Consider the following 13,947-nt stretch of genomic DNA (forward strand, 5'->3'; position numbering starts at 1 on the left):
TAATTTCAGGAATACTTCATACATACCTGCATTTTTAATTTGTTTTCTTAAAACTAGAACAATTCATAGTAACTACAGTTTCTAATGTTACTAAAAATTTTTGTTAAAACGTGGTCATTAAAAAACAAATCCTTTTCTTAGCTCAGCTTTGTTAAATGTTGACTTAGGTCCTTATAGTACATTCAGTTATTACTGAATTGTATAATAGTTATTTTGCTAACCAGTGCTGGGTAGGTAATTTAAGTCAAAATATTTTCTTCAGTAATTTGAGTCAAATGATAAATTTAGTAGCTATATCATTACATATTTGTCTAAAACCATCGGTTTGCAGATTTATTTGCACATTGGAGCCACCTGGATTTTAAAAAACATGCCTGGGTCACGTCCACAGAGATTTTTTTTTTATTGAACCCATCTGGGTTGCATCCTGAGCATAGGTATTTTTAATACCTCCTCCAGGTGATTCTAATGTGTAGCCATGTTAGAACCACTATTCTAAACTCCCAAGTTCAGATCTTAATTGTTCCAAGAGACAATTTCATTATTTCTGGGCACACAATTTTTTTTTCTTTAGAATTTCTTACTGAAATTTTTATTCTGTTTGTATTTATAAAAAACAAAAATGTTGCCATTGAGTTGATTCCAAGTCATAGTGACTGTAGGAGAGAGGAGAACTGCCCTATAGGATATCCAGGGCTATAGTCGTGGTTAAGAGCTCAGGCTGCTAACCAAAAGGTTGGCAGTTCAAATCCACCAGCTGCTCCTTGGAAACCCTATGGGGCAGTTATACTCTGTCTCTCCTATAGGGTTGCTGTGAGTCAGAACTGACTGAACAGCAGTGGGTTTTAGTCTTTATGGAAGTGGACTGACACATCTTTCTCCTGAGGAGCAGCTGGTGGATTTGAACCGCTGATTTTTCTGTTAGTAGCTGAGCACTTAACCATTGTGCTGCTAGGCCTCCTCAAGTCAATTTTAAGTAGGTTCTTTTTTCCAAATAAAATTATAAAAACATAAATAATTGTATCAAGTCCTTTTCCATCACAATAACAAAAATATAACAATTACATAAAATGATTATTTGATCTTAATTTTAAAATATCTCTTGGCCTAAAAGGTCTTATGTAGACTCCATACAAAGTAAAGGTATTTGGTTAATATACAAATTATTTGTAACTTTAATTATATGGTATAATACTCAAGAACTTTTGGGGAATTTTAAAACAATCATTTTTAATACTTAAAAAATCTAAGTTACTATATTGTTTAGGTATATACAAAAAATTAAGTTACTGTTTTCAAGAAAGAAAATTAAGGCAAAAAGTAATAATCTTAGTTTTCAGGATCAAATCTGGCATTTCATATTCTGACAATCTCCCACACTATCCTACACTCTCGCCAAGTGGTGCCCTCATCAGACTCTCCACTTACCAGGCAACTTGAAGTTTTTGACCAGATCCATCTCTCTGTATTCCCAACACCTAATAAGACTTAGGGGTCTTATTGGTCCGTCTTTACCCTCTCATAGCCATAAGTGTATGCCTCTTACCAGAAGGAATCCACTGTGTTATAATCATCTCTTCACTTGTCTGTTTCTCAGTGTGTGCACTTGGAGGTTCAGGGACTGGATCTTACCCAACTTTGTAACTGCAGCATTTGCCCTAGTGCCAGGCACAAAGGTGCTCAATGTTCATGACAATTTTTCATGAAATGCAAAAATCATAATGGACAGTCAGGCCCTGCAGGGCTGCAGTGACCTATTATGCCCAGGAGAAGGCAGGAGAGGGCTGTTGAAGAGATCGAGGGCTTCTCTTATAGGGGAAGTCTTTCTGTGGGAGAAGATATTCAGAAGGGAACATTCAAACACTAGGAAATTACAGGTGGATCAGAGATGGTCAAGAACTATTATCTTCCCAGAAGGATGACGGATTTCAATATGGGCCTGATGCTTTGTAACTCCTAAATTAGGTATCGTCCATATTCTACAACCAGGGAAACTGAGGAGCAGAGGTTAAATAACCTGTAAGAAGCAGAGCTGGGATTTGAACCCAGGTCCACCTTGCTCCAAAGCCCACATTGTGCCAGAGTACAAAAGCAGAAATAAGTGTAGTTAGGCAGAGTTAGAACCCTTCCTTCAGCTCTCAGCTTGATTTCCAGTTCTTCAGAGACCTCGCCTCTGATTCCCTAACCAGGTCAAGTCTCCCTCTAACGTTCTCTCATAGTTCTTGTGCCCCGCCTTCAGCACACTTAGGACACTTAGAATTTTGCGTACGTTTGTATGATACGATTCTCCCAGTAGACCAGGGGTGACCAAACTATAGCTGGTGGGACGATTCTGCTACAATGGCAAAGTTGAGTAGTTACTACAGAGATTGTATAGCTGGCAAAGCCCAGAACATATATCTGGCCCTTTAAAGAGAAAATTTGCCGGTCCCTGTACTATTGGCCATTTGGAGCCCTGGTGGCGCACTGGTTAAGAGCTTGGCTGCCAACCAAAAGGTCAGCAGTTTGGATCCACCAGCGGCTCTCTGGAAACCCTATGGGGCAGTTCTACTCTGTCCTATAGGGTCACTATGAGTTGACGGCAACAGGTTTGGTTTTGGTATTAGGCTGTGAGTTCTACATGGTCAGGAGCTCTGTTTTATTCACCATTGTAACCCCAGGGCCTAACATGGTGCTTGGCACAAAATAGGCACTCAATAATTGTTGAATATAGTTTAGAGTTAATAGTGTAACACGGGATGGAACCTGAAAAACAGGAGAAATTTCCAGAAGCAATATGCCCAATTATCAACATTTCAGTGGCTGCAAATAATACAATTTTTCTTATTAGAATTCTTTTGGTCAATGATCTATTAACTGAAAATATATTTTCAGTCAGATGCTTTTTTAAAAAAAAATTAAGAGCTATTCTTTTCATTTTCAATGAAAAAGGAGAACATTTTTATTTTTCCTGAATTGATCACTGTGTAACACAGTTTGTTCATCATCATGTGGTCTAGAACAAAGAAGTCATGCCTTATTTTTGTGTGTGTCTCAGCCCATCTGATTCTTTGCCATGCTGCCAACAAAGCTTATCCCACTCTCTATGAGTGACCAAAGGAGAATATGATGTCAGTGTCAACAGAGGTTGGCAAACTTTCTCAATAAAGGGCCAGGTAGGAAATATTTCAGGCTTTGCAAGTCATATAATCTCTGTTTTTCAACTCTGCCATTATAACAAAAGCGGTCATAAATAATATGTTAATGAATGAGCATGGCTGTGTCACAACACTTTATTTATAGACACAGAAATTTGAATTTCATATAATTTTCTTGTGTCCTGAAATATTCTTCTTTTCATCTTTTTAAAGCATTTTAAAATAGAAAAACCATTCTTAGCTCTGAGCCCTACAAAAACAGGAGGGAGACTGGGTTGGTTCCCTGCTATAAACAATAGACTTGCCCTGCACTCTTGAAGCCATCTTACCATCTGGAAAAATGGACAGTCGATTGAGAATATGGGGAGGAGTTAAAAACTAGAAGGCTCTAAGCTTCAATTTCTCTACAGTTCTCATCAGTAGAGAAATCATATAAACTTTCCTTAATGTCTGTAGTTTGGTTTTACTAATGATAACTTGAATAAAAATTTTGGTTATAGGCTCTCAAGGTCAGTGATTGCCAAATTCTTTTGACCCTTTATCTAATCATGTGCCACAATTTATGTATTGCACGTGTGTATGTGTGTGTTGCTCTACTGATATGTATAATTTAAAACATACAAAAATAGAAATCTAAGAGGATGATAAAATGGAATATAAATAGAACTTTAAACATTTGATTTCCATGTTTGGACTGGTCATCACACCCCACCTTGGAGATCATTGCTCTAGAGTCTAGAATCTATGATGTAGAGTCTAGATTATGGCTGAATCTTGATTCACTAGCCTTTGACCCTCTATAGAGTTGGAGAAGCAGGAGACTGTTCCAATGTGATCAGAAGACAAATTAATTCCTACTGTGGGCTATCTGCCAGAACTGGGCCTTGGGGCTGGATTCTAGAATCAGCCACTCTGTTACTCAAAGGGAAGAAAATATTCTGCTTGACTGTCCAGATGAAAAGTCTTAAAAGTAAATATGTTTGTTCTCTCATTTTACTAATATTCATTGAGCACCTATTATGTGCACTGCGCTATGAAATAAAATGGTGCACAAACAAAATGGCCCCTTCTAAAATACAATGGTGGGACAGGCATAGGCTAGATATTCCCTTTCCAAAAGGCAGAAATTAGAGGCAAAGAAAGGGTCACATGTCCCATGTGAGTCCAAAACCCGAAAGGACATATTCCATTGGATTTCAAGGCTTGAAAATAATCCTTTGTCTCCTGGGTCCAATACAGTGGCAGCCCCACCCTATGGGCCCATGGAAAGGGGTGACCCTGCCTCTTGGCCCTGGGATCAAGGAGGTGGCCCACTCTCTGAAACAGAGAAGGTGGCCCTGTCAGCTTCTGAACCACCTTGGGGTTGTTCTTCCCTTTTCTTAAAGGATAATATGTGTCTGCAGCCAAGTAGCTACATCAGCCCATTTCCTGCCTATAGAATCCCAGGAGTCTAATATCTTCCCTTTATTTCCTCCTGTCTCTATTCTTCAGTCTAAGCTGGCAGTGTTTCTACTGAGATTGTTGACTGGATCCATAAGTCACATGACTAATCTCTTAGGCAAAAGGTTGTCCAGCCACACCCTTGGTGTTCTCTCAAGAACATGCATTCTCAATTTTTACAATATGATAGGCTGAGAATTTTCCATATCTTCAAATTCTGTTCCTTTTTGCATAGTTCATTCCTCAATTTATATCTTTTCTCTTGAATTTTACTATAATCAGCAAGGAGGCACCAGGCTACATCTTCAATACTTGGCTTAGAAATCTCCTCAGCTTAATATCCAAGCTCATCACTTACAAATTCTACTTTCCACAAAACATCAGAACCTAATATAGCCAAGTTCTTTGCTACTTTATAACAAGGATTGTCTTTCCTCCAGTGACCAATACCATATTCATCGTTTCCTTTTAAGGCCCCACCAGAAGCACATTTCATGTCCACATTTCTAGCAAGATTCTGTTCATGATGTTATATGTATTCTCTAAGATGATAGAAGCTTTCTCTACAGTGCTCACTTTTTTTCTGAGCCCTCACCAGAACTGCTTTTAACATCCATAATTCTACCAACATTCTCTTCAAAGCAATCTAGGTTTTTACTATCAAGTGCCTCAAAACAGTTCCAGCCTCTATCCATTACCCAATTCCAAAGCCACTTCCACATTTTTAGGCATTTGTTACAGCAGCACCTGGCACCAACATCTGTACTAGTTTCCTAGGACTGTGTAACAAAGTACCACAAATCGAGACATTTATAAGAACAGAAATTTATTGTCTCACAGTTACAGAGGCTGAGAGTTTGATATCAGGCTGTTGGCAAGGTTGGTTCCTTCTGGAGGGCTCTGAGGAAGAGTTTTTTCCATGCTTCTCTCCTGGCTTCCAGTAGTATCCCACAATACTTTGCATTCCTTGGCTTGTAGATACATCACTCCAACCCCCGTGCGTCTCTCTGCATCTCTTCTCCTCTTTTAAAAGGACACTACTCATATTGGATTAGCACCCACCCTACTATAGTATGACCTCATGTTAACTTAAGCAATAGCATTTTCAAAGACCCTATTTCAAATGTGGTCAGATTCACCAGTACTGGTGGTTAGGACATGTCATGAATTGTGTCCCCCCCGAAATATCTGTCAACTAGGCTGGGTCATGATTCCCAGTATTTTATGATTGTGTACCATTCTGTAATCTGATGTGATTTCCTTACGTGTTGTAAATTCAATCACTCTGATGTAATAAGATGGATTAGCGGTGGTTATACTGATGAGGTATATAAAAGTGGATAGTGTCTTAAGCCAATCTCTTTTGAGATATAAAAGAGAGAAGTGAGCAGAGACACATGGGAACCTCATACCACCAAGAAAGCAGTGCCGGGAGCAGAGCACATCCTTTGGATCTGAGGTTCCTGCACTGAGATGCTCCCAGACCAAGGGAAGATTGATGACACGGACCTTCCTCCAGAGCTGACAGAGAAAGCGTTCCCTTGGAGCTGATGCCCTGAATTTGGACTTGTAGCCTACTGGACTGTGAAAGAATAAACTTCTCTTTGTTAAAGCCATCCACTTGTGGTATAGCAGTACTAGATGACTATGACAGGACATCAACATATGTTTTTAGGGGGCATATTTAATCCATAACACCCCCCTACTCCCACTGCCCTACTTCTCCAAGTGATTCTGCCACTGAGACCTCTGGGCTGTGCCTGTGAAATGATGCACCTTCACTTCTCACTGCAATCCTTATCTAAACAGAGTTTTGTGACCCCTTTTGTCTGAAATGATGTTAGAATAGGGATTGAGGATGAAGTTGGGAAAAACTGGGCTCCCTGCTCATGAGACAAGCATGTTAGGACATGTAACATCTCAAAAGTCCCAGAAGGCATCACTAGATTTTCAGAGAAGGCAATAATTGCCGTTAATAATGCTAATTCTAGCACAGGAAGAACAGGTGAAATTATGTTCATTATCTTGTACCTAAAAGGATAAGGAAGTGTGTAAAAGAGTTTAAGAAGACTTACCTGGAAAATGTTTAAAATGAGAGTTTAAAAACAAACAAAAAACCACTCATAAAGAAGTTAAAATTCAGTTATCTAGAAAACTCACTTAAGTGGAAGGGGACAATTGGCTGACCACCGTACTCAACCCTACAAATGAGTATCAGTGTTCAGTTGCATGTTTGTGATGTTATTGTGGATGGGTTTGTAAGCTGTTTGGTTGGATTTTTTCTTTTTTTTTGGTTCTTCTTCTTTTGAAATGGCAGGAACTTTTATGTTACCAAAAGTTCTGAGATGTTGCTTACCGAGGTTCATTTGTGGACCGTTTTCTGTAAGAGAACGCAGCTCGTCAAGATTCCCTTGTAGCCAAGTACTGATAGTCTCAATTTTTTCATCTCTTTCAGATAGCTTTTCTATTAGACTGTTTATTTCTTGCATTATCTCTTTACCGTTATTCACCAACTCCTGAAAGAAATGGCATTTTTGGGTGTCTGAGTATAAATCGCAACAAAATCAATAAAAACATTCTGACTTAGTAACTCATGTTCCAAACAAACATATTATATATGCAAAACTGGTATTAGGTACGCAAAATGGGTGTGGATACACAGCAAATTCATAAAGTTCTGTAAATGATCTCAGAAAAATGGATTATCCAATGAGAAGTTTTAATGGAAAGCTCACTGAACTCAAAATTCAACTGGACAGGGTGGTGGTGGTGGTGGCATAAAAGCCAGTCCAGCCTCAGAGCAGCCCAGAACTTGAGCATGACATACAGCTTAAGAGAAATAACTCTGGAGTGGGGCTGGATCTGAGTTTTAAATCCCTATAAGTTCATCAAGTGTTTGGGTCTTGAGCAAGTTACTTAACTCTGGAACTTTTGTAACTTCATTTGAAAAATGCATTACTAAATCTTCCATATTCAGTGTTTGAAGTGTTAAAAAATGATTAGATGTAATCGTTAAGTCCTTATAAAGCAGTAGAGCGAGGACTTAAACCCCAGCCTACCTGAGTCTAAAGATAGAGTGTGGGGTGTTTCAGTGGCTCTCATGGTTGGTAAAACATGGATGAAAATGGAGTTCAGAACTGACAACTCTGTACTAAAACAAAATGTGCTCAATTTGAGCTTGGAGAAAAAAAAATGTCATGCTCACTTTAGCTGAACTGGTAGAGTAGGAAGACAGTTTCCCAAAGTATTAAGATGTCACAGTGAGTTTTGTACAAAGGACACATTTTAGGATGTGATGGTCCCACCAGCTCTGTCACCACCTCCCAATCCTGACCTTCTCTCTTTGCATGTGCACACATACATACACACACACACACATTTATTAGGTAGGTGAGTATTTTAAGAAATGATATGATACTTATGAAGGTAATACCAAAAAAAAAAAAGAGAAAAAAAACTCACCTTAGCTGAGGTTTGAAATTCAGCCCACAATTCCATGTATTGTTCTAAAACAAAGATTTTAGAAATGCCAAGATTACTGAAACAATTTGAACATTTTTATAAAAGTAATGTTATTTGTTTGTTTTTGTCTTTCAAGAAATTATTTTTATAAAAAAATTTCCACTTCCTGAAACAACAGAATAACTGGATCGAACTTGCTCTCCCACTGGAAGCAAGTAGAAAATGGGACAAAACATATGAAACAAATGTTTCCAGATTCTGATACCTGAGAGAAGGGAAACAAATGAGGTGAGCCCTATGATCACCTCTGCTTTCTGGAAGAGGCACTTTCAAGACCACAGGAAACGAAGTGTATTCCTAAGCAGAGCATGGCAGACTTGCACACAGCCACAAAAATCCATAACAAATATTAGCAAGTTGAATCAAGCAAGACATAAAAATGATAATAACTCCTGAACAAGTGAGTTTTACTTCTGGAATGGGAGGCTGATTTAACATTCAAAAATCAATCAACACAATTTACCGTCTTAATAGCGTAAAGGAGAAAAATTATATGAGCATCTCAATAGATGCAGAAAAAGTATGTGACCCATTGAAAACCTTTTCATGATTAAAACTCTCTGGAAACTAGGAATAGAAGGGCACTTCCTCAACCTGATAAAGGGCATCTTTACAAAACCTACAGCTAACGTCATATTTCAGGGTGAAAGACTCAATGCTTCCCGTACAGTAGGAACAAGGCAAGAATGTTTTCTCTCGTTTCTATTCAGTACTATACTGGAGGTCCTGGTTAGTGTAATAAGGCAAGAAAAAGAAACAAAAAGCATGTAGATTGGAAAGAAAGAAGAAAAATTATTTTTATTTGAAGATACAATTATCTATGTAAAAAGTCCTAAGAAATCTAGAAAAAAGTTTCTAGAACTAATGAGTGAGTCTTAGATTGTCACAAGATACAAGATCAATTGGCAAATGAAATTAAAGGAAAAAAATAATGTCACTTGCAATAGCATCAAACATACCAAATACTTAGGGGTAAAACTTAATCAAACGTGTAACACCTATAAGTGTGTACAGGAAAGAGTTAACTCAGCAAGCCTGGGTTGCTCAAACCCTGCATATTCCCCAGAAAGGCCTATTTTTGCACTGGCCCTGGGCTACCTGCTGAGAACTGAGCTCTTGAAATATTCCACCTGATAAGAATGTTTTTGCATGCCTGAAGCTTTGAGCCACACTGTACCCATTTGTTTAAATATTTTACGCTGGCAATGCGATTTATGGTGAACACTAGCTTGCTTTCTAAGGGTCTGGAGCTTGAGTAACTGTGGTCAGTCACACAGGTGCTGTATGTCTATGTGACTGACCCCCAATAAATACTTTGGACACCCAAGCCCAGGTGAGTGTCCTTCATTGGCAAAACTTTGCACGTGTTGTCATACATCATTGCTAGGGAAATTAAGCATATCTGTGTGACTCCACTGGGAAAGGGTACATGGGAGTTTGCTCCTGGTTTCCTCTTGGCTTCACGATATGCGCCTTTTCCCTTGGTGATTCTACTCTGTATCCTTCACTGTGATAAACCATAACCATGAGTATATAACAACTTCTAAGTCCTATGAGTCCTTTTAGTGAATCACTGAACTTGAGGGTGGTCTTGGAGACCCCCAACACAATATTAAAACTGAAAAAACATTGCTGAGAGAAATTAAAGAAGACCTAAATAAATAGAGCTATAGACCATGTTCTTGGATTAGAAGACTCACTATTGTTAAGATGTCAGTTCTTCCAAGTTGATTTATAGATCCAACACAAACCCAATTAAGACCCCAACAGGCTTTTTTGGTGGAGATTAAATGCTTGTTCTAAAATTTATATGGAAGTGAAAGGACCTAAAGTAGTCAAAATAATTTTACAAGAGAAGCACAAAGGTGAAGGGCTTACACTACCTGATTCCCAGACTATGAAGCCACGAAGCCCTAGAGGCACAGTGGTTAAGAGCTCAGCTGTTAACCCAAAGGTTGGCAGTTTGAATCCACCAGCCATTCCTTGGAAACCCTATGGGGCAGTTCTACTCTGTCCTATAGGGTAGCTATGAGTTGGAACTGACTCGACAGCAACGCGTTTGGCTTTTTGGTTTACGAAGCCACAGTACTCAGAGCAGTGTGGTATTGGTGTAAAGTTAGACATTTAGAATAAAGGAATGTTATTAGGTGCCGTTGAGTCAATTTTTTGACTCATGGCAACTTTGTGTGACAGAGTATATCTGCCTCATAGGGTTTTCTAGGCTGTAATCTTTACAGGAGCAGATTGACAGGTCTTTCTCCCGCAGAGCCACTGGGTGGGTTAGAACCTTTCAGTTATCAGCCGAGTGCCTCATCATTGCACCACCAGAGCTCCTTAATAAGGGAATAAACTCATAAAATTGATTTTTGAAAAGGTATCCAGGATAGTACAATGGTGAAAGGTTTGTCTTTTCAAAAATTGTGCCTAAACAACTGGATATTCATATGGAAAAAAAATTAAATTCAATCCTTAGCGCATACCATACAAAAAGTTGACTTGAAATGAATCAGAGGCCTCAACATAAAAGCTAAAACTAAAAACTTGAGAAAATCTTTAAGACCTCGGGGTAGGCAAAAGTGTCTTAGACATAACACAAAAAACACTCTAAAATACAAAATACACTTTACCCTAAAAGACTTCATACAAATGAAAAATTTTTGCGCTTTTAATGACATTATTAGGAAAATTAAAGTCAAGTCAGGCTAACAAAGACTTGTTTCCAGAATATATAAAGAACCCTTTAACACAGCAATAAGAACACAAACAACACAAAGTAATGAGCAAAACATTTGAACAGACATGTGACAGGTTATATTTCCCAAATATGGCCCCACACTATATTCCATTTCACATATTTTTTTCCTAATATGGTACCAACATTCCTTCTATTGAATGGTGAGGTCCATGTCCCCTCCCCTTATACCCGGTGACTGCCTCAGCCATTAGAGTAGGTGGAAGAAGCACTCTGACTTTCAAGGCTACGTCATAAAAATGCCATGAATTTCCAATTTGTTCTTTTGGAATGCTTGCTTTTGGAACCCTGCAGACCAAGCAGCTATACTGGCAGGTCAACAGTCTCCCCTGAGGTCCAGCTGAGAGTCAACAACAACACTAGACATATGAGTGAGTCTTCAGATGATTTTAGTCCCCAGCTGTTCAATTACCTCCAGCCTTCAAGCTGCCCCAGCTGATGCCATATAGAGCAGACATGAGCTTTCTCTGGCAAGCTCTGCCCAAATTGCCAATTCATGAGCAAAATAAATGATTTGTCTTAAGACACTAAGTTTGTGATATTTCTAATGCTGCTATAGATAATTGGTTCAAGACACTTCACAAAAGATGTTATCCAAATGACAAAAATGCACATGAAAAGATGGTTGATTATTAGTCATCAGGAAAACGCAAATTAAAACCACAATGAAATACTATTACATATCTATTAAAATGGCTAAAATTAAAATAACTGACAATGTTAAATGTTGGTGAGGATGTAGAGTAATGGGAACTCTTATATATTGCTAATGGGATGATAAATTTGTACAACCACTTTGGCAAACTGGCAGTTCCTACAAAGTTAAATATACACTAACCATACCAAAAACAAAAAAGCCAAACCAGTTGCCATTGAGTCCATTCCGACTCATAGCGACCCTATAGAATAGAGTAGAACTGCCTCATAGGGTTTCCAAGAAGCTGCTGGTGGACTCGAACTGCTGACCTTCTGGTTAGCAGTCGAACATTTAACTATTGCTTCACAGGGCTCCATACACAACAGTATGACCCAGCAATTCCACTTGTAGTTATTTATCAAAGAGAAATGAAAACAAATATATGCAAAAAACACTTGTAAACCAAGGTTTACAGCAGCTACGTTTATAATAACCCAAAACTGGAAACAATCCAAATGTCCTTCAGCTGGTGAATGAACAAACAAAATAGAGTACATCCATATAGTAGAATACTACTACACAGCTGTAAAAAGAAACAAATTAATAATACATACAACAACATGGAAGAATCTTAAAAAAAAGCAAAAAACATTTTGCTGAATGAAAGAACCCGGGTACAAGAGTGTGCACACTCCATCATTCCATTTATTTCTATAATGATAGAATGCAGATGAATGGCTGCCAGGAACTGGAGGGGGGGTGGGAAATCAACTGCTAAGGGACATAAAGGTAATTTTGGGGTGATGAAAATGTTCTGTATCTTGTTTGTGGTGATGGTGGTGATAGCACATTTGTCAAAATCCACTGAACTGTATACTTAAATGCGTTCATTTTATTGTATACAAATCTATAAAACTCATTAAAAGAAACAAACAAACCTTTATTTTTATATATAAAGACCTCTCCTGACACATTACTTACTCTGCATAACTATCAAATTCCAAGACAGTTCACTTGAGGTGTGTACGAGGCTTTCTTCTCCTTTCGTGTATTCTTCTGTCTTTTTCTTCAGGTATGAAATATACTGGAAATTAAAGACCTTATGGTTAAATTAGTTTAACTACTGTAGACTAATTATCCATTTAGTCATTCAGCAAATTATTTCTTGAGTCCGATTCTGTGCCAGCTACTGTTCCAGGTGCAGGGATTACAGTGGTGAGCAAAACATGCCCTCATCAGGCTTACATTCCAGTAAGGGAGATAAAGGATTCTGCTTCTTATTAAACATTTTACCATCCAAATAAACATGACATTTTGAATATAATTTGATCCCTCCCCCCAAAAAATTAAAAGGTGTTCTGCCTGAATGCACTGTTTCCACAACAGAAATATTCCTTACGCAAAATGTGTGTGCAGTAAAACATGACAAAGTAGTAATGCAGGCCGACTGGAATTCAGCATAAATCCCTTTCAAAACCTAATCATTTTCTGCTTTGAATTTTTGCTGATACCATATGTTTTTATTAACGGAATGCATACTGAATCACTGAGCATGTTTGAATTTTTGGCAGGTACAATGGGTTTTTTAATTGCCTCATCCCATCCTATGCCCAGAGTCCAGTGAGACATAAGTGTCCCAAAAAACTTTTTATCAAAAGCCATATTTTTCTTACCAAAAGCATTGATTCAACATCACCTCATACACCAAAATCCCCAAATCTGATGCCATCCAGTCAATTCTGACTCATAGCTACCTTACAGGACACAGTAGAACTGCCCCATAGGATTTCCAAGGAATGGCTCGTGGATTTGAACTGGAGACCTTTTGGTTAGCAGCTGAGCTCTTAACCACTGAGCCACCAGGACTCCCACCTCATACATACAATACCCTGTAAAAACAGTAATTTGTGGCACATGCCCGTATTTTTCATTTCAAACTATCATACAGGTCTCTGCCTGCTGACAACATGCACTGTAAGTGAGAAAGCAACTTCCCAATAAACCCCAGAGGTGGAAATATTAGGTGGGTGAATATATGTCCACCATGCGTCTGTCAGTTTGTTGTACAGTGGTGGCTTGGGTGTTGCTGTGATGCTGGAAGCTATGCCACCAGTATTTCAAATACCAGCATGATGGACAGGTTTCAGCAGAGCTTCCAGACTAACACAGGCTAGGAAGAAGGACCTGGTGGTCTACTTCTGAAAAAAAATTGGCCAGTGAAAACCTTATGAATAGCAGTGGAACACTGTCTGATAGAGTGCTGGCAGATGAGCCCCTTAGGTTGGAAGGCGCTCAAAATACGACTGGAGAAGAGCTGCTTCTTCAAAGGAGAGTCGACATTAACGATGTGGATGGAGTAAAGCTTTCAGGACTTTCATTCACTGATGTAGCACGACTCAAAATGAGAAGAAACAGCTACAAACATCCATTAATAAATGGAGCATAGAATGTATGAAATA

General features: G+C 38.6%; 1 protein-coding gene across 1 annotated transcript in view; it reads right to left on the minus strand.

The window, feature by feature from the left end:
- Nucleotides 1-6,597: 6,597 nt before the first annotated feature.
- Nucleotides 6,598-13,947, minus strand: part of CCDC175 (coiled-coil domain containing 175) — an 83,058-nt gene continuing 75,708 nt past the window's right edge. Inside the window, exons 15-18 of the mRNA XM_012560030.1 lie at nt 12,470-12,572; nt 8,040-8,083; nt 6,910-7,093; nt 6,598-6,608 (exon numbers count right to left, since the gene is read on the minus strand). Of these exons, the coding sequence (XP_012415484.1) occupies nt 6,598-6,608; nt 6,910-7,093; nt 8,040-8,083; nt 12,470-12,572 (342 nt within the window). The remainder of the gene's footprint in view (nt 6,609-6,909; nt 7,094-8,039; nt 8,084-12,469; nt 12,573-13,947) is intronic.

The sequence above is a fragment of the Trichechus manatus genome, unplaced genomic scaffold (genome assembly GCF_000243295.1).
Source record: "Trichechus manatus latirostris isolate Lorelei unplaced genomic scaffold, TriManLat1.0 scaffold00010, whole genome shotgun sequence".
Lineage (NCBI taxonomy): Eukaryota > Metazoa > Chordata > Mammalia > Sirenia > Trichechidae > Trichechus > Trichechus manatus.